General features: G+C 29.2%; 3 protein-coding genes across 7 annotated transcripts in view; 1 reads left to right on the top strand and 2 right to left on the bottom strand.

Annotated features, from left to right (window-relative positions):
• The first annotated feature begins 646 nt into the window (after nucleotides 1–646).
• Mrps24 (mitochondrial ribosomal protein S24) lies at nucleotides 647–6,848 on the top strand. 3 transcript variants are annotated; one of them, XM_076314226.1, is made up of 4 exons: nucleotides 647–3,197; nucleotides 4,780–4,954; nucleotides 5,161–5,455; nucleotides 6,119–6,848. In XM_076314226.1, the coding sequence occupies exons 1-3, from the start codon at nucleotides 3,195–3,197 to the stop codon at nucleotides 5,445–5,447; spliced, it is 465 nt and encodes a 154-aa protein (XP_076170341.1). In that variant the 5' UTR covers nucleotides 647–3,194; the 3' UTR covers nucleotides 5,448–5,455; nucleotides 6,119–6,848. The 3 variants fall into 3 exon arrangements, with proteins under 3 accessions (XP_076170341.1, XP_076170339.1, XP_076170340.1); XM_076314224.1 differs by lacking the exon at nucleotides 647–3,197 and adding an exon at nucleotides 4,522–4,697; XM_076314225.1 differs by lacking the exon at nucleotides 647–3,197 and adding an exon at nucleotides 4,524–4,691.
• An 8,434-nt stretch (nucleotides 6,849–15,282) lies between these two features.
• The window catches only part of Twin (CCR4-NOT transcription complex subunit 6-like twin), a 424,494-nt gene continuing 416,355 nt past the window's right edge, over nucleotides 15,283–23,421 (bottom strand). For all 3 annotated transcript variants that reach the window (XM_076313825.1, XM_076313824.1, XM_076313826.1), the window contains 4 exons: nucleotides 17,723–17,953; nucleotides 17,059–17,236; nucleotides 15,576–15,715; nucleotides 15,283–15,429 (listed from right to left, as the gene is read on the bottom strand). In XM_076313825.1, coding sequence (XP_076169940.1) covers nucleotides 15,353–15,429; nucleotides 15,576–15,715; nucleotides 17,059–17,236; nucleotides 17,723–17,953 — 626 coding nt within the window. In that variant the 3' untranslated portion in view covers nucleotides 15,283–15,352. The remainder of the gene's footprint in view (nucleotides 15,430–15,575; nucleotides 15,716–17,058; nucleotides 17,237–17,722; nucleotides 17,954–23,421) is intronic.
• On the bottom strand, nucleotides 15,934–17,006 carry LOC143148003 (mariner Mos1 transposase). Its single transcript, XM_076313831.1, has 2 exons — nucleotides 16,166–17,006; nucleotides 15,934–16,099 (listed from the first exon to the last, which is right to left on the bottom strand). Exon 1 carries the CDS (start codon nucleotides 16,880–16,882, stop codon nucleotides 16,301–16,303), a length of 582 nt encoding a protein of 193 aa, XP_076169946.1. The 5' UTR covers nucleotides 16,883–17,006; the 3' UTR covers nucleotides 15,934–16,099; nucleotides 16,166–16,300.

The following is a 23,421-nucleotide window of genomic DNA, read 5'->3' as shown; positions in this document are numbered from 1 at the left end:
ATTGCATCACGGAACGACTTGAAACTTAACTTTTTGAAGTATCTAACTTATAAATAATGTGTTATATAAATCACGATAAAATAATAATGCTCTGATAATAGGTCATGATATATAAAATATAAAGTAAGTTATTATTTCAAAGATATTAAATTATTATTTATTTGTATAGCAGAAATACATTGTTCCATTATGTTCTTAAAATTAATTTTGATACATGTAATCTATACAGGTTACATGAATCGTTATGTAATAATGATGCTGTTAATAGTTTTGTGATAGGTAAAATATTTAAAAAATAATGAATTTAAGGATCGAATTATTATTTATTAAATATATTTATTGTTTTTTCAGAATTAATTTTGATATACATAATTAAAATTTACTTTCTTGAACCACACTGAGCTAAATTAATTATTTTAATATGAAATATACTAATAGTTATGTATGAACTATTAGTTATGTATGAATTTTATATAGGTAACCTATTTACCATTATTTTATCTCATTTTGGGAATTCATAAGTACAGCAAAAATCAATGCAATTGATAGAAGTTTCAAACAACTGTAACTTTATTAAAATATGGATCACGATTTTTTGTTTAAATTAAAGCTTGAAGTTTCTTCTTTATAATGCTCTTTTTTAATTTTTAATATCATGTATTTTCACTACTGTAATATTCGAAATGTGAAGGCATGTTCATGGTACAAAAAAATTTTAAAGTTTAGTGTCCTCTATGGAGTTGTAACAATTTTTTTGGTGCATGCTATTTGCATCATTGTAAAGTTTGAATCTTTAATTGGAGAGAAGAATCGTATGCAATAACTTTTGCAAAGTTACAGCACTATAAAGTAATCCTTGCATTTTTGCAATAATCATAAGTTCATTAGAGAACATCATTACCATAGAGAAAAAATCATGACTCACGTGTGAATAACACACAAAACTATTCTCTTTCTGTCTATTGCACGTAACTTCTTACATAAATAAACATTGCAGACAATGATTTCAATACCAATATTTTTGAGAAGCTTTGCTGTAATATCAAAAAACTGTATGATAAATAACAGTTTAGATAGCTTGCACTTCCATCAGTGTTGTTTGCAACATCTCAATCATTAAACTGTAATGCTGAATAACATTAACTAACCAAAGTCAATGTTAGACTGAATTCAAGAAAGCAATTTAAAGCGACTTTGTTTTGAACTAGAATGGAAGATTTTTTCAAACTTCCAAGTTGTGGCATATCGTTTTAAACATCAGTAGGTACATACAAAAATATTTTATAATATTAATTGCTTGATTTTGAATTTTACTGTAATCTACTAGTTGTAGATTATGTTTTCTTACCATCAACACACCTTTCTTTAGAAAAATAATGGTCTAATGTTATTTGTGTTTGTCTGTATTTTAATACTTCATTGAAGTGGTTAATGCTACTATTTACAACATTAAAAGTTTGTTTCAATCCTGGAGATTGTCTAGGTGCATTGTCCAATACCAGAAGGGCCTTGAGAAGTACTTTTTTCTCCTTTAAATATTTCTTTACACTTGGAACAAAGACTTCTTCAAACCAATCAATGAAGAATTGTCTAATTACCCAGACTTTAGGATATGACCTCCACATTACATTAAGCCTGATTTTGTGTGCATTGTTTCTTTTTTTTAATTTTTTGAATGATACACCAAAAGCAGTTTTTTCTTGAAATCCTCTGTAACATTACTTTAGATAAGAAGGAGGAGGCTGTCTCCAAGGATGTCCTCAGCCAAGACCTAGACTCAATCAGGCACACTGTCAGGATTCGGGGCAGTGTTTTTTGGACGGTCACGGTCAGCTCCTCAATGGTAACCCCCCAGCTCGGCGGACCATGTGGTCGGGTTCGTCGGGGAACGTGGCTCGCTCTCCCCTACCACGGGGAAGAGGAAGTTCACCACGTCTCTCAACAGCTGGGGATCGAGTCCCTCGACCCTGGAGGTGCCCACGGGTGGAATTTGTTCAAAATCACCTTATACGGACGCCCGCATGTATGATTGGAGACGTCCATGGGCGGAATTTGTTCAAAACCACCTTATACGAACGCCCCCATGGATTCTATTCGAGAGTTTCGAAGGGCCTTTTCCAGCATTGAGTCTTGGCCTGTTTGATGGCGATCTGCAGAGCCCCGTGTGGGAGGCGTTAGAACTCGTACAGATCTGCTATTCTTGCTTGCGTTTCGAAGGCGACAGGGTGTTCGGGTGTTCCGGTATATTAATATCGGGGCCGAACACCTTCTAAGCTGGACAATTTGACCTGCTGTTGTGGCCAGGTTACCGCGGGAGCGGCTGCGTTCAGGACGTTCCTGCCAAGTCGCCGAAGCGTTCATCTGCACGGTAGGGCGTCACTTCTACTGAGTAATGATGCAGCGGTGTAGTCGTGGCGATATCGAGGGCGGAGGGGAACAACTGGATGTATCGGTGATCCGATAGTGTCTCCGTTTTCACTACCACGTGCCACCCGGACACCATACGCGTGACGCCTGGAGATCCGAACGTCAAGTCCACTATGGACCTCCTTCTGCGCCACACGCACGTCAGTTCCGACCTCCGATTAATAAACCGAAGATCAAAGCCCGTCGACTAATATAACCATGCCTATAAATATCCATTCTCTTTGTTTTAAACTTATCAAACCAACCTTTGCTTGTCTTAAATTCTTTAGCACTGTATCGTTCCAAATGAGAAACAAGCTGCCTCGAATATTCTTTATGTTCTGCTTCATCGACTGAGGCTACAAAAATCTAGGTCTCGCAATACCATGTCGATGAAGCGTTGGAATGTCTGAGCCGCATTTCTCAGCCTGAACGGCATGGCAATATATTCAAAAAGACCGAACGGAATTGTTATTGCGGTCTTTGGAATGTCAGCTGAATTTACTGAAACTTGATGGTACGCCCGGACTAAATCTATGGTTGAAGATACAAAAAATACAGCATCCCTGAAAAATCCGCGATACGAGGTATCGGATAACGGTCCGGAATTATGTGAGCATTAAGTGTCCTGTAGTGTTCGCAAGTACGCCATTCGTCATTCTTCTTAAAAACCATGTGTAAGAAGACGAATGTGCCCTTGATTCAACAGACTTTCAAATTCCGTTTTTACCGTTTGATACACGGTCGGAGATAACCTACGTGGTTTATAAAACGAAGGCGATCCAGGAATGGTACGAATATAATGGACAACATCGTATTTTATCTCGCTCGGTGTTGCCGGTAGTCGCGTTATTAGCGAGAATTCAGCTAATAACTGCTCGTACTTATATAAAAAAGAATTTTCACGCTACCCGTGACTAACTGATTGCAGCTCTTTAGATCTTGCACGTGCCTTATAGAACCCTCGATTTATGACGCCTGCAACATTATCTTTATATTTAAATGAAACTAAATCAAAATATATGTTTTGTACATTGTCATTGGAAAATAAATTAACGTTTCCAAATTTGTACTTAATATTATATATTTTAGTCAAATTAATAACGAGTGTACTATCTTTTCGCTTCTATAATAGCTTTAAGGCGATGTGGTGTGTTGCAAATTAATTTTGTAATAACATGTATGCTTATATTATTCTATTCCGATTTTAACGTGTTGATATTTTGTCGACCTGTTTGAATTGAAAACCATTTTGACACTTCTGTTGTATGCTCTCTTCTTCAGAAATGTACAATATCTAATCCTGTGTACAGTTTCCATGCTAGATAAAGAACTTTCGGTTAAACTCGGAAAACGATTCGCAAAACTCTATTATTTAAGACCAAACCGAAGTCCCCATTGGTTTCAATTTTCACGTAATACCTTATTTTGGGACTATAAATAATATAAGAATTATTCAATGGATGTTGTAATTTTATTAAAAGATTATATTATTTATTCTTTCTATAAAAATGTATTTGTGCATTGTGATTTTATATTTTGTAAACATATTATTACTTTCAATAATTTATTGCATATTTCAATGTATTTTCTTTTAATTATGCTTACATTACAGAACTGTAAAATGGTATACTGCCTTTTATATATGTATATAAGTCGTTATTTGTATAAAGAGAGATGCACAAATGCTACAGCTCTGTTAGATTTTGGTTCTCTCCGAAGCCATGTGGTTTTGTTTAATCTCTTACACTTTTTCATACATGAAATATCATATTTATTTACCTCAGACTCGTTCGCTACTTCATTTTATTCTATTGGCTGAACGGCCGTCATACTTTTCGGTATGACACACAAATTAAAGTATGTTTTCACGTGACAGTAAAAATCATGACTTACTAAGTCTTATTTTCACATCAAAACTGTCATAACTTTTGTTATTATCATACGGTACTCTGAAAATTTTTATCTTTTGGCAACGAATTTTATTATTTCAAGAATAATGCAAACAAATATTAAAATTAATTTATTATCAACTATTCTAAAAGTAATGAATGTTACGTAACATGTTAGTGCACAGAAATAATCGAAAAATTACTAGTGTTATAATAGTTACTGCCACGTGAAAATATACCTTTACTGTCATCAAGTCTATTAGAAAAATAAAATAAGTGCTTTTTATATTTACTGTTGCGTGTATTCATTACTACCGACAACTTAACAGAATTTTTGTTCTTTTATTATAGTGAAAACTAAAAATAATGAATTTGATGTCTTATATGCGTTCTGTAAATGTGCATTAATAAATGAATTCTATTTGTAACATAACCTTAACTTTAGTTTAAGTTAAAAATTAAAAATATTGTTCCTTTCCAGGTAGTAGTTCAAAATACAATATCAAAAAGATATGTACATGTTAGTACAGTATGTAACAAATCACAATCAGGACGTTATAGAATTAAAGCAGGTCAACTTCAATACCTAACATATGAAATGGCAAATCCGCCTCATTTTATTGCTGCTAGGAAATCTTGGAATTCTTGGAATACGTGTACGTTAATCATAAAATAATTTCATTTTAATATGTGTTAATAATTTTTGACAAAATCAAGCATTCCTTTTTAGTAATATATCATAAAATATTGAGAAAACAAATAAAATATGTATAACTTTGTAAATTATAGTTCCACTAGTTTTTTTTCTTATTTTATTATAAGATATGTATATGTTATATCATAAATATATTGTTCATTGTAGCAAATATAAAAGATGGTAATAGACCATCAGAGACAGCTGTAGATGATATGTTTATAAGAAAATTCATAAGCGGAACATGGCATAATCTATGTGGAAGTGAAACAATTATTAAGCGACAGCATAACATAGTTAGAATTGCTTTTATTCTTAAACGAAAAATTATAGCTAGAAAAATATACTTTTTATTGGGTTATACTGAAGAATTCTTAAGTTATTGGTTGCAATGTCCAGTCAAATTGGAAATAGTAACAGCTGATCCAAATGATACTATATACAAAGTAATATAACTAATTTGGTATGTGAAAACTTTTTAACATTATTACCTTAATATTACTTATACTTCATATAAATGACTATATTATGGGAATAAACAATAAAAGTAAATCTACAACTGGTAGTTTATCGTAATATAAATAAGTTAATAAATATCACTTTACTGCTTTACCTGAATTACCCCACATTTTCTGAAATATGAAATATTCTTTGAAAATATTAATATTATTTTAAAACTTTAATACATATTAATTTGCATTATATTCTGTACCTTTAAATAAGTAAAATATAAAATTGGTTAGGTCACATAAACAATTAAATCTAAACATTAGATATCTTTTATGCTATATATTAAAACCAGAAAGATTTGGTTCAATATCTCACTTACAATCGCTTTTATTGAAAATATGCAGAGAAAATAAAAGTTCCAACAACGTGTGTTCTTAAAATCTGTTACAAAAATAACGATAGTTTTTAGGCTATTAGAAGTGAATGCATCTAAATTTGAATTAGCACATCATAATCTTATACTATCTGTCCATGCAGATAAATATAGGTTAATAATTTCAAGGAAACTGGTTAGACACTTAAGAAAAAGCATCCAGTTTGGGTGCAATATAACTAAGAGAATATTTTTGAGTGTAATATATAAATATACATGTGATTGGTCCTTTCATTTCTGCAGGAGGAAGACCAACGTTTTCTTCTAGAATGAGTGTGAGGTTAATTAAAGGAAAGCCAATTTCAAGAACTGATCATTCAATGTTTTATTGGGGTATTGCTCTTTGAGGCGAAAGGCATAGCGATACAATAGGGACTCTCATATCTGTACCCCCATTATCCAAATACCCCAATATACAGACATTCTGTTCGTACAGCGTTTCATAATGATATTTATATACATGTTACAATGTATTTAGATGTACATAAATACTTTCCTGTGTTCAGCCGGATGTAATCATATCAATTTAGTCTGATGCAGACAGAGAACAGTATCACAATGGCAAGTATTCTACATGTGACATTCTTAACCAAAAGGATGAATTTATAAAAGTTATGTTTTTGTCACCTAATGTAACTTCACATATACAGCCACTAGATGTATTAGATTAATTTGCTTAAAAAACTTCTGTTTATGTTTTGATTGAATGAAGAGTGTGTGATAGAACAACATAAAAAACTAAATTTAAAAGACTGCTTTTACATGATGACAAATGAGTGAAGCAACATTAAAAAGAAAGTGGAGAAAACTTTTAATGCATAAAATTGGAGAAATTAGTGAACAAGAAAGAACAGTAGAAGCAAATATTGAAGAAGCTGTAACTACATTGAGTAGAATACAAAAATGTGATTGTGACAGCGATGATGTAATGTAATGGTTTTGATGCAATAAAGACAATAGTAACAATGAAAAAGTTAATTTTGATTATTTCTATTTAAATATATGAAGTTTAATGCAAAAGAAAGTGATTGTTCTGTTATCTAAAAATTCCATTATCCAGTCACTTGGACAACTACTGTATATTGATAATACCATTTATCATCAATTGGCATCTTGCAAACATCTCAATCATGGAGCAATACAGAGATTTTTCTCAAATGAACTTGTCATTAGTTATGTGACACTAATAATAATGAATATACAAGAATTTTACTTCTTAAATATTTTAAATTTATTTTATGTTAGTTAATAAACTGTTACATTCAATCATGACTCAAATACAGCCCATATACAATCATTGCATTTCCAATAAAAAGTAAATTATGTATTACTTAAAACAGATATTTCATGAAAGAATATTTACGTGCTGACTGACAGAACATTCAAACTTTGATCTATTCTACTAAATACATTCTCTCCTTCATTATGTCCTTAGAACTTTTGTTTTCCAATATTTAATCAGGACCGTGTTGCTACATATTTGTACTTTCCATAAATCTTTGAATATTTATGTAGATATATGGTAATGAAAAACCATCAGTAATTAATAAACTATTCATCCTACTTTAGAACAAATTTGTGGTATTATGCCAAATTATTATAAAATCAAAAATTAATATGTAAAAATATGAATAACATACAAATATGTAGTATATCTCATGTGTTACATTTTAAAGAATGTTTCTTAATTACATAAATTAAAAGTACAGTATTGTTTCCTTATAGGTTGTAACAACTTATAATGAAACAGTCCACTATTTTGCAGTTCTTCTGTTCTTTACAATGGGAAATGTGATAGACTGCAAACAATCGAAACAGCATATGACATAACTAATTTTATATTGTCATGATCTTTAAATTTCAATAATCAATTCTTACTGGCATTGAATGAAGATTATGTTCCAATTTCATTTTCTATTTCCAATGCTTCCTCCTGTAATAAAAAATCCGTGAGTAAATTTCTCATTGTCTGCTGTTTGAAAAACCATGTTTGAAGATAGTTTTCCAAATCTTCAAAACTGCATGTGCGTTTTTTAATTTTAATTCGCGGACTCCTTTTAAGAAGCTATGCAGCAAGAGGAATTCGTGAATTAAAATTAAAAAAAAGAAAAACATACAGTTTTGAGAATTTAGAAAACTGTCTTTAAACGTGATTTTTAGAACAGCGGACAATGAGAAATCCACTTACAGATTTATTATTACAAGAGAAAGTATTAGAAATAGGAAATAAAATTATGATACCACCTTCAGTCAATACCAGTAGGAGCTGATTAACGAAATTTAAAGATAGTCAGAAATTCGATCGAACATTATTACCGCTGTCATGTGCTTTCTCACTTGCTCACAGTCTGCCACACTCGCCGCGGCAACTACAAAAGCAATAAAGGACGTAGAGGACTACTCACAAACAAAACACAAATGACAACCTATAACAAAACAATACTGTATACTTTTTATCGGATATTTAATAAATAACATTTATAAGATGTTAAAAAAGTTGGTAGTATGTATTATAACAATTGATGCTCATTTCTGAAAAATTTCTTTCCGTCAGTGTTGAAAACAAGTTAGTTGTCTAAACAAACATATAATACTTGTTTTACAAAAGCCAAACAATGTAAAATAAATTTAGGTTCCAACATTTTCATTATAGCGAATATAAATGTTCTAAAAGAATACACAAAATCTGATTGAATTTACAGTATTAACATTCAGATCTAATTACTCTTATGATGGACGCAAGATTATGTTGCAATGTTTACAATTTTTGATCTTGTTTTTATAAAAGTACAGGCTGAAATGTGCTGTGCTCATATTATTTTATTCTAATATCATATTCTTATCCATGGAAGTCAAAAATCAACACTATCACGCAATACCATATAGAATACAATAAAGTTGTATGCATATGTAATGCACTTTCTTGCAGTAAATACATCATATGTATGGAGTAGTAAGAAAAGAGAAATTATATAATTTTCATAAAACTGTCTCAGAGTTTATTAAAAATTTTTTACTTAGTATAATGAGATTATTTGTTACAAAATGGAACGTAAAATTAACTATGTCAACTATGTGAATATAACTACTAGAAATTATAATTATAGTGTATACCATTTAACAAGTTAGGTACATCGTTTTATAATCAAAACTATTAAATATTAAATAATTGTTCAATATGCCAACACATTAGTAAAGATTTTAATATTATGTACATAAAATTATATCAAATTTTATTAACTTATGATCCTATGTCTATAGCTGTATAATTCTACAAATGTTAAGTGCATCATAAAGTACACATAATTGCTAAAATATGTTGTATTGGAAGATTATTTTTTAGTGTTGCTTGTTGCTTGTTATACTATATAATATCATTGCTAAATTCAAATTTATTTTTAATTATCATGTCAGTTATATTTATAAATTAGTATATATTACAGTATATTCTGATAATAGATAAATTATAAATGTTTATTGAATTATTTCAATTTAAAAAATGATATTCTATTCAGCATTGCGCATATAGTGTTATTTTGTGTTTACGTAGATACCCTTAAAATAGGTAGTATACCCAAAATTACAAAGTATACCCAGTAACACAAAACTTGTCCCATTGTTTTTGGAAAATGAATGTATACCACCAGTTGAGGACAGGGCGTGTAAGCTAGATCTGCAAGAGCCTCTTTGTCTTCAACTGTTGCATGATGGTCTTGCATATCTAGCTTTTGAACCACACAGTGCCAATTATTACTTGGACACTGGATTTCCAGAAAGAATGGGACAAGTTTTGTGTTGCTCGGTGTAGAGACATCTACTATGTATATATTATCGATCAAACTATAGAAGGTGTACTGAACATTTCAAACAAGACATTGTGTTCATATTGTCTAGGACTGATAGTTAATATTTAATGACATAAAAATATTTACCTATTATTAACTAATCTAAACCTAGTTTTAAATTTCCTATGTAATGGAGAAGTTCAGAAGATTGAGAATTAACAAATTCAAAAAGTATCTGTAATGGTGGTGCTTTCAGAATATTTTAATGTTGATTGAACAATGTTGAAAGATTTATTCATTTAATGAAATTAAGTTTGCAATTGATGGATGTTTTTAAGTTTATAATTAAAATAAAATTATATATATCAGTTCAATGAATCCTCGTAATAACTAGATTTAAAATTTAAAAAAGGACACTGTTATATTTCTGTTATTTAATGTTTTGTTAATTTTAAACAGTTATAAGTTAATTATCTTTAATTTTGTAAGATATTTTAATTCTTATTATAAAATTTGGCAAGATTTCATAAAAAATTATGCTATTTATTATAAATTTCATTCTTAATAATATTGAATAATAGAATAAAAATTCCAAGATTGTTATATTGAGAGGAATTGAATATACATGATATCTTTTTTTGATAAACATGTAATCATTCTGTTCGTAACATACCATTAAAGTGTAAAATAAAGTAATTAAACTTCGTCTAAATATAATTCTCCATAAGAATCGTTAAATATTTCATTTTAAATTCATTACAGAGAAATACATTTTTATTAATAATATTCGTTGGCACTAAAAATTTTTTGATATGAAACTAATAGACATATTTTGTATATTTAAGAATTTATAAAGTCAATTAGTTTAACATTAATGTTTAAGAAAAATAAATTTTGTTTGAATTTGTCATTAATAAAAATGAACTGAAGTAAAATAGTATTATTTACTTATTAGGTATGTACATGTCTTGAAACAGCTGTTTAATTCTCTCTAAATACTTCATTTATTGTCATACTTATATAATTGTTTCATCTAAACAAATCTGTTTATCATCAATTATAAAATTTTAATATAGTATTAGTTGACTTGAGTGGTCACTTTGTTTGTTCTAAAATAATAAGACAGTGTTTATTGAAAATAAGATTCCTTTTTTAAGTATAGGGAGATAAAATATTAGGAAATGGTGTTACATAAACTAATTTGAACATTAAATGTTCATCAAACTATTTTCATTTACAATCTAATGTATTGTTTTTTATCACATGCTCGGTATTAAATATTAATACTGATGTCTGATTAAGTACTAAAGAGTTGAAGTTGACATTTTCTTTGCACACAAATGCGTGTAACATGTGTATGACGAACTTGTTAAATGTATGATAGTTTTTGATCATTTAAAGATGCTTTAAAAATGTTGATGTTTATACAAGATATAAAACATTGTATCGAATACGTTTTATATATTACAGTAACGTATTTATAAATTGCACATGTAAATATTAACTATGAGAGCAAATGTGAAGAACTAAACTTTTATGAGAATTCATTGAACTGTCCAAGAATGGGTTTACGTTTGAGTATCAGATACTAATAAATGTAGATCTATATTTATTCTTTAAAGAAGAAATTGTGTTATCTTTAATCATTTGCAGTTAAATGACAAATTAGACACTTCATAGACTCGCAAGCCACACACTGGATACATTAAGAATATAATGTGAAACTCTGTATGAAAACTTATTTTCAAGTGTTCATTTATACATTTATACGATTTTGATAGTATATAAGATTTTTACTTTGAGATCACAGAGTTAATTGGCAATTTTTGTAACAGAGATGCTACATCAAGTACTGTCTTTTTGTTTATTGCAACAAAAATTGAATGAGAAATTATGTATAATCCACTGCAACAATTAAGGAAGATATAAATATTGCATTCTATGTTCAAACTGAGAAATTATGAGAAAAAGTTATGCACCTTCACATCTGGGTGATACCTGCTTCTACAAATTAGGAGACTATTTTACAAGATATAATACATTTGAAAATTTTAAGATATAATCATTTTAACAAGCATTAATAATATTGTCTTTTATAAGTAAATAAAAATTTATTAAGGAATAAAAACGTTTATGCATTTTACAGGATAATCTTTAAGTACATGTCACTGTGTCAATAGTTCTGATCAGTAGAGTGGGCATTGCTCAATGTACCTTGACTGCAAAGGATTAAGATATAAAAAGACAAATTGTTTATTGTTTTTTTACAGTACATTCTATATTTCAGTTTCTATGAATTTGAATTAGCAGAAGGGGTTTATATTGAAGGAAAATAGTCCTCAAGTTGATTAATTATGCTGGCCAAAAAAAAAAATTAACTGGAATTGTGTAATGCTGTAAGTAACAGTAATTATATTTTATCACGAAAACAATTATTATTAATGAATGAATAAAAAATTGATGCTTAATTTTAACAGTTCTTATTGTTCAGTGCTAAATATCCATATAGTAGTAACATTGTGCATGGTGCCTCTATGCTGATTAGGAAAAACATTTACATTGAGAACTACTGTGTTTAGAATAGGGTACACATATGAAGTTCAGGTTCAAATGTTATAATAATTTCCTATTTATACATTAAAATATTCAGATTATAATTAATGCTATTACAATCGTATTCTGTTGACAAAAGATAATTAAAAAATTGTTCATAGAAACCTTAAAAAATGTGTTCACATGCTATATTTCAGTGTTGCTATCTCAATACAACCTTTTTTTACATGTTAATGTTACTCATTTTAATAAAAACAATAACAAAGTACTGTTTTTAAGTAATAATGTAAAATATTATTTTTACAGATGAAACGCGTTTTACGAAAAATTGAGTATCATAAAATGTCAAAATAATGTTATCCGTTTGCTATAAAAGCGATAATGTATTTTCAGGATTGATTCGGGCTACAGACCGCTCGACAGCGGACTCCAGTTCAAATTTGACCCACAATAAAGTTACTTCTGTCGGATTTGTACATTACATTTATATTATTATTTTTTCTATATATTTTTTCTAAAAAATTAATTTTTTTTTACTTTGACCCTTGATTTTCAATTTTGGGACTCTGACATAAAAGACTAGGAATAGGTCAAAATGATCTGGCGTCCGTCATCGGAAGGTTAAAGTTTTAAATTGTAACTTAATATGTACCTAATATGATTCAAGCATCATTGGTAAAACTAAATTTTATTTCATATTAAAAAACTTCATATTATTTGATAAATAATTATAATATATAATTCGTTTGTACTATTATGTTAGTGTATCAATTAAAAAGAAACGCATTGAATACTAAGCTTTCAAGACGATTTAATCGTATGAAGCATAAGCATTTAATATTATGTATCTTTTTGATGATAAGATAATTGCCATTAGTGCGCAAGAAGTTGATCGGGATCCGATTAGCTAAAGTAACAGAGGAAAGAGAAATCATCCACTCGCATCACTTACAACGCGAAATATGTCTTTATGGAAATACATACATGGGGGCATACATGGTAGAAGTCCACTATGTAATGGGGAACGTAAACGAAACAAAATACAACAAAGTGAGATGCAATAATATAGTCGCGAACGTCTCTCGGGCACGTTTTGCATTGCTCTTTATCATGTTTTGTTTTTTACGCGTTCCTTGTCAAACAATGGAATTCTACGCTTGCCTAATTTAGCCAGTGGTAATGTATCTACATAAAGTAATGTGGGTCGACGATTTCTCTTTCCCTTTTATCGTTTTAGCTTATAGGACTCTGATCAACTTTTTGTGCGCCAATCATACATGTGCTGGAACAAGAAAACAATTTTCTTTTGTAGACACAAAGTACAATGTAAAATTTCAATATAGGCCAAAAATTATGATTAACCGCCTTAAAACATTTATGTACGCATTGTTCATTAATCATGTGATAATATGGTTTGTGGATAATATATGAATATATTGTATATACAAATAGAGATTGCCATTTCTATTTTCATTAATTAAAACTATAATGTAATTATCTACTTTATACAACATTTACTACACACATGTCTTTAATAAACTATCTTGTATACTACTTGTATAATTCAGTTGTTGCTTTTATCAAATGTGAATAGAATACAAGCTCATTTTACATTTATCACATTTATTATATACAATCAAAATTATGTAGATTATTGGTAGTGCCGTTTAGTTTGAAAAATGTTTTGAAATACTAACTATTGCAAATGGAAAATAGTGTTCAAGTATGTTTGTTTAACCTTTATAATTTTCAGTGTTATATAAAGTAATTTTTTAATAAAAGTATTGCTTTCAACAAAATAAAAGATAAAAATTAATATTATAATTAATACATGGAAGTCAGTGTTCTTAATGTCAATAAGGTGTGTATAAAACGTCTAGAAAAATATTAATTTTATATTATTTCGTGCAAAATAAATTGAACAAAACGTACACAATAAATTATTTGCAGCTATTCTAGGAAATGATTTATAATATTTTGTACGAATTGTAACATTGAACTTAAAATTAAAACGAAAATTTGTAATATAACTGTAATTAATAAATTCAATAAGTATACGTTTGTCTTTATATGTATAAGGCATTAATGACATAGCTTGAAAAAACACTTTTCCATACAATCTCAAATGCATTGAGGTCATTATCAATCAGATTCTGCATTTAACTGTATTCTACCTATTGGAAAATGAGCCGTATCTACATATTTGTGGTAGTATAGAATTGTTTTTTTGAAACTAGTATATACTTATTTGCACTTAGAATGTAACTATACAACAGAAAGATAGACCGAGAAAAGCAAATTGTGCAATGTACATATTCAGTGCAACTGAATTAACAAGTAGTACATTGGTATGGTACATATTTAATATTCTGATCTGAATCTAACGAGTGAATGTCAATTGATTTTCACAATGCTATGATTTATGAACATTATTACATTACCATACTTACAAATACACTCACTACAATATCATATACTTCTTTATATAACATTATCATTATCAATATACGTGGCCAATAAGAACAGATTTGTACTTGCATTGAAATTGTTAAGTCAACTCCAATCACTTCGCACAGCCCAGTATAGCGTGTATGTTTTCATATTTTTTGTTTTTGTTTTGTTTAAAAATACAATTTCTTGTTGGATGGCAGCATTCTTATCAAAAAATTGGCTTGGAGAATGTTGTAATGACATTTAGGAAGAGATTAAGGTTTTTTTTGGTAGATACTAATTTCTTAATAAATATGTGAAATTGTTCCAATTGTTAATGTCAATATCACAGCGGCTTGATCAGAATATTTTTTTGTAGGAAAATAGGTATCTACATATTACAATGGTAATACAGATTACAATATTCTTAATGTGGGAAAGTCAAGTTTTAAAAATGCAATACACTATACATGGGCTAAACGCATTACAACACGGCTCCCTTCACCTGGTCATTAGAATTATTCATTGATATCTGATATCTTGTTCAATGTGCGGTAATATGGAGTATTCAAAACATTCGCTATTAGAATAGTCGTTGACTGCGAGTGATATTGCTAAAGCCAGAAGTAAGAGAAAATGTGATGGAGATTTTTTCTTTATATCATTTATTATTTCCTTATTGTTACTTGGGCCTAGGTCGCAGCTGCTGCTACCTTCGTGAGATCAAACCATTACTTGTTCCTACTGTTGGTGTCATTTCAAGTTCCACTAACAAAGGAAAATGATCTGAAATAAAAAATGTATATTTATATGCATGCTTGCAGTACAACAATGTATCTCATTATCTGACAACCAACTTCTTTAAAAATATAAAGCAAACATTAAAGATGTTTTATAGTTTCTCAATTAATGACCTATAAAAATTAACTCACCAGATGGAACATGAGGATGTGGACAACCAATCACTTTATGTTCTCTAAACCAATCTGCGCTTAAAGGGCCCAAAAGCCCTAAAGGTACCATACTTTGTTTTGAGTAGAAAATGTAATCTATTATGCCTTTGAAATCAAATCTAAAAAGTTTAATATAAAACTGATAATGCTGAGCATTTAACTGTATTCTTTCATTTAAACTATTGGGTTGTTCGGAAAGTCATTTCATTTTTTTTTGGTAAAAATGAAACATAATTTTTTTAGAGTGTATAAACATTTTATTAAATTATATACTCTCCATTTTGGTCCAATACCTTTTGCCATCTTTTGGGCAGGAGATTGATTCCACACTCATAAAACTTCTGATTTTTACTGACAGAAAACTGGTCCAATTGATATTTGACGTCCTGATTTGAAGTGAAGGTCTTCCTGTCCAAAAAATTTTGCAGAGATCGGAACAAGTAATAGTCCGAAGGTGTCAAATCTGGAGTATATGGTGGGTGTGGTAGTACATCCCATTCAAGCTGTAAAAGCTTTTGGCGAGTTACCAAACTTGTATGAAGTCTCACATTATCGCGGTGGAACACTACCTTTTCTATTGATCAATTCTGGCTTTTTCTGTTGGAGTCAACCATTCAATTTGTCCAGTTGATCACAATACACTTCAGAATTAATCGTGGTATTGTTCGGTAGAAACTCAAAAAAAAAAAGATCCCCTTGCAATTTCACCAAACAGATAGCATAACCTTTTTTTGGTGAATATCGACTTTTGAAGTGGTTTGAGCTGGTTCATCTTTTTTACTCCATGATCTCTTGCGCTTAACATTTTTGTAAACAACCCATTTCTCGTCGCCAGTAATGATTCGCTTCAAAAATGGATCATTTTCTTGACGTTTGAGAAGCAAATCACAGTCGTTAATGCGACGAAGTAAATTTCGTTCTGAAAGAAAACGTGGAACCCATATGTGAAGTTTTGAAATTAAGCCAAAACATTTCACGTGATCATGAACGGTCGAATTTGACAAATTTAACCTCTCAGCAATCTCACGAGTTGTTATTCGGCGGTTTGCATCTATCAATGTCTTTATTTTGTCTTCATCGGCTTCAACGGGCCTTCCTGAACGTCGTGCATCTTCAACATCGAAATTGCCGGAACGAAATTTTGCAAACCATTTTTGACATTGTCGTTCAGTTAATACATCTTCTCCATACATATCACATAATTTTCGCCTTGCTTGAACTGCATTTTTACCTTTTCGATAGTAAAAGAGTAAAATATGCCGAAAATGCTGCTTTCGATTTTCCATCTTTGATAGGGCACTAAACAAAAACTATTGCAAAGAATCAAACAAAATTTTTAACAAACAAGCCTTAAGTGTGAAGTTGGCTGTGAAAAAATACAAATAGGTCCTCTGTTGGGAACAAACGAAATTACTTTCCAAACAACCCAATAGTAACAAAATACTCTGTAAGAAAAACTTACGCGTAAGTAGTATAGGGCATGATATCTTCACTATAAGCAGATGCAAGTTTAAACGAGTGCGTAAATTCATTAGGTTTATCACACCCAGAGATCTTTTGCAAGCATGATTTGTATGCTAAGTCTTTAAAGTCACGGTGATCAGCTGCTACCCGTCCCGATGTAAGAAATTCAATTACACCTGTATTTACATAAATATCGATATTTAATCACAATTTATATAGTACTTATGAATAAAGGCTGTTTACTAATATAATTAGTAATAAGTTTATATTTTATAACCAATCGTGCATAAAATGTAAAAAAAATAGTACAAGAACTATTATGCGATTGTACTACATGAAGGTACTGTATACGTGTTTAACTCAGTTTACTATTGTATTAGTTAACTTGAATATTTGCATTCAATAGAGAAATTACAAAAGAATTCCTATTGTAAATTATTTATAAATACATTTTTACGTTAATAATATTACATTTTAAATGCACTTATGCATACTATAATTGGAAACAATCATAAATATATATCTATAATAAAATTTGGATGCATATTTAAGTATATTATTATGTATAATTACTTATGGACATTTGGAGTGTCAAATGTATATAGAATACCTTGAGCCTCAAATATTCCATGCATAATAATGATAGGTGAAAATTGATTTACCAGAATCAGGTAAGGAATTGAAGTCACCGCAAAGTAACAGTTGAATGTTGGAAGAATCGGGCTTGTGGCCAAGTCTAAAAGATTGTCCAGCTTGGTCCAGAATGGAACGTAATTCATTGCTGAGCATCATTGTTTGTATTAATTTAACATCACAAAACTCTGGATCCCAATGGATGTGTGCTGTACAAACTAAAATTGGTTGTTGAACTTGTGCTGGATCAGATGGAAGGCCTGAAAAAATTAGAATTATGATTTATGAAATCAGTGTGGGCAAGCGTGTACGTGTAAAATATTTTACTTCTACACGTATTATGGCCTATATAAATATTATTTTCAAATTATTCAATCAATTTCGTCCAATTTATAGAATATAATTTATTTACAATTGCGCATTTACATTATGCAATCATTTCTATCTATATTATATAACATAAGGTATTATACAATAGAATCTATTTATCATATATTTCAATTAGCAATCACATATTTAATGTAATAGAATTTATTATTGTAAGGAATTTCTCTCAAGGTTGAGAGTTTTAGTTTAATTACATTGGAAACAATTTGCTGAATCTCAAATGTTCTTTCACGCACATTGAAGTGCTTGTGTTGATGTAGAAAGGCAAGACCAAGTGTTTCAATTTATACCCTTTTAACTGCAATTAAATGGTGAAAATAAATTTCATAAAAATCAATTATTTCCACATAAAAATAAAACATACATTTTTATACATATTAATGATTGATATAAAATTTCGCGAATTTTATTTTTTACTTTTAAGCGCGAATGATTAAAATTAAGTTTTACGAAATATTGACTCATTTTGTCGAGAAACTAACTGAATTTTGATCCAGAGTCGCGCGCGAGTAAAGGACCACCTAAACCAAATTAGAGTGAGAAAGTAAATAGAAAAGAGGCAGGCAAATAGATTTTATTGCCAATTGGAAGTTAATGAAAGTTGTGCTACGCTCCTATGAATAAGTCGAACATGTCTGTTTATGCAACTAAAGACACTTTCGAAATTCATAGCGATTCTGTAGTGAAGGAGGTAAAATTTAATTTTTTCACCAAAGAGGAAATGCTTTTCATGTACATACATGTTTAATTTCTATAATGTACTCGTGCATACTAATCGCAAAACTAAAGAATTTTTTCCAATTGCTCTCAGTTTTTAAATAATTCCGATGTTCATTATACAAATGTGTATAATGTTGTCAATGCTAGATCGTTAAAAACAAATGCATTGTCTATGAACGTACAAAATTTTTATTACTATGATTATGATTTTACAAGTTTCAGAATAGTTTCCTAAATATGGTAATATTTGTAACTCGTAAAATATTCCAAGTTAAAGCGAAGACTGTTTAAACATAAGGTAAATGTCCTTTTTATTAATCAGTTCATTTATTTCACGATTTCGGAATCATATGGTGTAGCATTTAGTATCGAAAAGTTGAAATAGTAGAATTAAAAGTATCGTTTATTATTCTAAGCAGCATTTGCAGAATAAAGGTTGTATTTATAAGTAATATCGATATATTATTATAAGCATTATCATTGATATAAGAGTAGGCTGATATTAATAAGGTATGCTATGAAACATATACTTAAAATGGTAAATTTTATTTAAAAATATATATTAGACTGTAGTGTTTTGTAGATAAATTAAGGAAAAAGATGCACATAACAAATAAATAGAATAAAAATAAATAATAGTAGGGATGAACGGTGACTAATAAAAAATACAAATAGGTTGAATGTAGGGACATCGTAGTAAAAGGAATTTTTATTATAATTTTTATATGAATAATTATATAATTTGGAAAGAAGCCTGGTCTCTCTCTAAAAATGTAAGATAAAATATAAGTCATCTTCTCGTTGCTATATCGCTGGACGCGGCAGCAGGAGCTACTGGCGAGTTGTGTGAAATTGAGGCTTATGGCTGTCCTTTGTGTGATCGCCCGGAAAGAAGAGCGAGCACAGTAGCCTGTAGAGTCACAGTAAAAATTTTTGAATACTGCTTTGCTCTAGTTTTACATTTCTTGTAAAAAAATTTGTAATAGTGAAAAAAAGTTCCAATCATTCGATCAGCATTTCCTCATTGCTTCTAACCGGAATCATCCGCTAAGTACATTACAAAAATAATCTTGACTAGGGTAGATGTTTCAATAACTGCCATTGAAATTATTTTATTTAATAACGGAATAATGTATAATAAATTGTAACTAAAACAATTTTAATATTAAATTTATGCTTCGTTTTTAACAATGCATAGACATTGCGTATTTCTTTATACTTAATATTTGAAAAGTATTATGTGCTGTTTAAGCATAACAAAAGTAATTAATTAATTAATGTAAATAGAAAATATGGAAATTGTCATAATGTAACAGAGGCAATAATTTTAGTATTCATCTTATATCTGTTACACAAACTGGATTGCTAATATGTAATAATCATTTCCATTCGAGTGACAACTTTTTAAGCGATAGTAGTAGGGACAATGGACTTCGTTGTTCATTTTTTATTAATTATTAGTCAATTCATCATATTTAACATATAAACAAATTTTCACAAATAAAAGAAATGTTAAGCAATGTTACGCTTCAATCTGTAACGATTTTTAGGCTAAATAACTTCTAAAATAATTAAATGGATTTACGCGATAAGCTTAAAGTGGCAGTATAGGCAGGATATCTACCCTATGCTAAAACTATTTTATTAAAATAGTAGAAGCAGTATAAGATCTAGAGAGTAACATTTCTTTTTAAATATATAGCACAATTAAAAGTAAAATATAGCTTTTTGTTTCGTTAAAGAAACTACATCACAAACCTTAAAAACATTTGCGTACAATGACCGGCATTTCTTCCTCCCACTCGATACTTGTTCCTTTATTGTTAATGTAATCTTTACTCTAGATTAAACTATACTATTTTGAATATTACCATAAAATATGAACGAAAACGTTAAATATACCATTTGTTATGACCACATATTGTTGTAAGTTTCTTTAAAGCCAGTTTGTAATAACTATATACCTAAAAATTCGAAAAAAAAACTTTACTGTATGTATTGCATAGGAGAAGAATGAAAATTATTTGTTTACTCTATAGGTAAATATATTTTTTCCCTTTCAATTATTACGTACTAGTAAAACTAGAAAAAAATACAACATACAAATCTAATATAAAAAGTTGAATCGGATGTGTACAAACAAATTTTATTTTCGGCTTTATATTTAATGAAGTTTCGTTATATGCGAAAGTAATACGCTAAAGAAGAACGAAATAAATTTCTATAAAAGAAAAGAAAAAGTTACGTAAATTTGTATCAAATTGTATGCTAGAATTGATATAAACTAAACGAGGTGTAGCAGATTATGAAATATGTAAATTAGGTAAAAGTTTCTATTTTTGATTTAGAAATACTTAATCCATTTGAATTGGCCTCTTAATACGCAACTAATTTCATAAATTAGAGACGCCCAACTGACAATCGGCCCGTAACACTGCGCGTCGCCAAGGTTTTTACTTACAAATTTATTAATACTGTCTGACACGAATTTTGCCTTTTAAAACCAGTAGGTGATCCTTGTAGAGCCACACTCTCCAAACAAGAATCCAGAAGCCGAATTGTTGTGCTAGGTTGCTCAATAAGTTTTGTCGTACGATAAGACAACTTATTATTAGCCCCCGTTTTCAAAAAACCCGAGTTTTCGTAAAACCCCAGGATTTTTTTACAAAAATGAAGTATTACATGAAAAGTAAAATCGTTATAAAGTTCTAATTGTTCTTAAAAAATAGACGGGAGTTTCTCGAATACAGTGGTATATAATTTATTCATCATTTTTGGTCCTAAATAGTTATAAATTAACGTCAAACTTTAAAAAAGTGTCAACGTGTGTACAGCGTTTTTATGTACTTCTTGATAAATTTTATTTAACAAAAATTCTTTTTATTTATTTTTTTCTTTTTTCTTACTCTTTGTTGTTAATACTAAATTTTCAACTATACAACAAATTCTAATTAAATTTCTGTTAATTAAAATTAATCAAGAGTACATTATAGTTTTGTGATTGGTATCTACAGAAATATATGAGAAAAAAGGACAGAACATTGAAGTATTAAAAAAAAGCCAAATATTATTTACACATAGTGTACAAAAATAATGCAGTGAAATACATGCATCAACAATTTTTTTAAACTTTGATATTAATTTATAACTATTTAGAACCAAAAATAATGAATAAATTATATACCACTATATTCGAGAAGCTTCCCTATATTTTTTAAGATCAATTAGAACTTTCTAATGATTTTATTTTTCATGTAATAGTTTATTTCTGTTGAAAATCCTGAGGTTTTACAAAAACTCGTGTTTTTCGAAAACTGGAAGTGATACCGCGATTCGACTTTCGAATTCTTCTTTGGAGATTGTGATCCTGTACAAGGAAGAACCACTGGTTATTGAAAGACAGAAAAAAGTTTCAGTTTGTCGGACAGTATAATAAAAACAAAAGTAAATAAACTTGGAATAGATATCAGACTTTTTATTAATTAGTATGATAATCTCTGAAATGATTGATACATAGTGATACATTGCAAACACCACATTTAAAAACAGTTTTCCTTCGATATGATTTACAATAAATATATAATGCATGGCTTAGATGTTTTTCTTTTCTTTACTGCTGTTGAGGGTATTGTGTCGAAAAGTGACAGTTAGTGTATTTTATTATTGAATGATTCATAGATGTCTTAGTCGTTTTGTTTTTTAAACATTTTACATCAATTTACTCCCTTGATTTTTTTTTATCAACATGGAAAGCTCAATCTCTTTTATTATTTTTGAAAAAAATATATTATAATATTTCAATAATATCATGTTCACAAAATAAAAAAATATTTTTTTATGTTTTCTTATATCTCTGCATAGTATAAAATTTCTTCAATGTTTGATCGTCAACATCAGTTCTATCCATATTTTTGTTATAGTCTATTGTTGCAGATATTTTTTTAATCTTTCCTTCGGTATACATATCGGTTTATTTTTCCCGCCTCACTAAAATCTAAACAATGTATTGTCATTAGTAAAACTAATCTTTCTTATCTTTCCACCTTATAGTGAGCTTATGGTGATCTTTTGCTGAAAATGTAACTTCTCCTTTGTCTAATTGAACGGTTTTTAGTGCTTGAAACATATTTTTTCTATTTATTCTCGATGTTCCACAAACATTATTTGCATTTCATATAATTCTCGACAAAATGTTGACGAACTATACCAATTATCGATAAAAAGCTAAAGCAATTATTGATAATAAATTTATTGTGGGGCATAATATTCTTAAATACAGGATCTCTATGCTTTTATCTTTACTCCACCAACTTTGTGATTTTTATACTAAACTCATTAAAATATATAACGCAATATATAATTTCAGTTAATCCTTCGTAATTTGTATAAAGTTTTTGTCTTTAACATCATATTTGTTTGTTTCCAGTATTATTTTTTGAACTCTTCGTTGAAAAATAATTAAAAATATTGTCACTGAGTAGGATAGTAGATACATTTCTGAGGTCTTCATACTTTTACACTATTTGTTCAAATCATAAAAGTGTTTGCTATTCATTGTGCTAAATTTTATTTTACTTTTAGATATAAAATTAAGTTGTTTTTAAGTTTGAATTAAATTAGA

The sequence above is a fragment of the Ptiloglossa arizonensis genome, chromosome 6 (assembly GCF_051014685.1).
Source record: "Ptiloglossa arizonensis isolate GNS036 chromosome 6, iyPtiAriz1_principal, whole genome shotgun sequence".
NCBI lineage: Eukaryota > Metazoa > Arthropoda > Insecta > Hymenoptera > Colletidae > Ptiloglossa > Ptiloglossa arizonensis.
Note: the sequence above shows the minus strand (reverse complement) of the source record. Positions and strands in the feature narration are given on the sequence as shown.

Excerpts from the sequence above, each read along its gene's own strand:
- Mrps24 (XM_076314224.1), top strand. The coding sequence starts at position 4,665 with ATGAATTTGATGTCTTATATGCGTTCTGTAAAT. Across the intron at positions 4,698-4,779 it reads CTTATATGCGTTCTGTAAAT|GTAGTAGTTCAAAATACAAT; the intron begins GTGCATTAATAA and ends GTTCCTTTCCAG. Across the intron at positions 4,955-5,160 it reads TTGGAATTCTTGGAATACGT|CAAATATAAAAGATGGTAAT; the intron begins GTACGTTAATCA and ends TGTTCATTGTAG.
- LOC143148003 (XM_076313831.1), bottom strand. The coding sequence starts at position 16,882 with ATGGAAAATCGAAAGCAGCATTTTCGGCATATTTTACTCTTTTACTAT.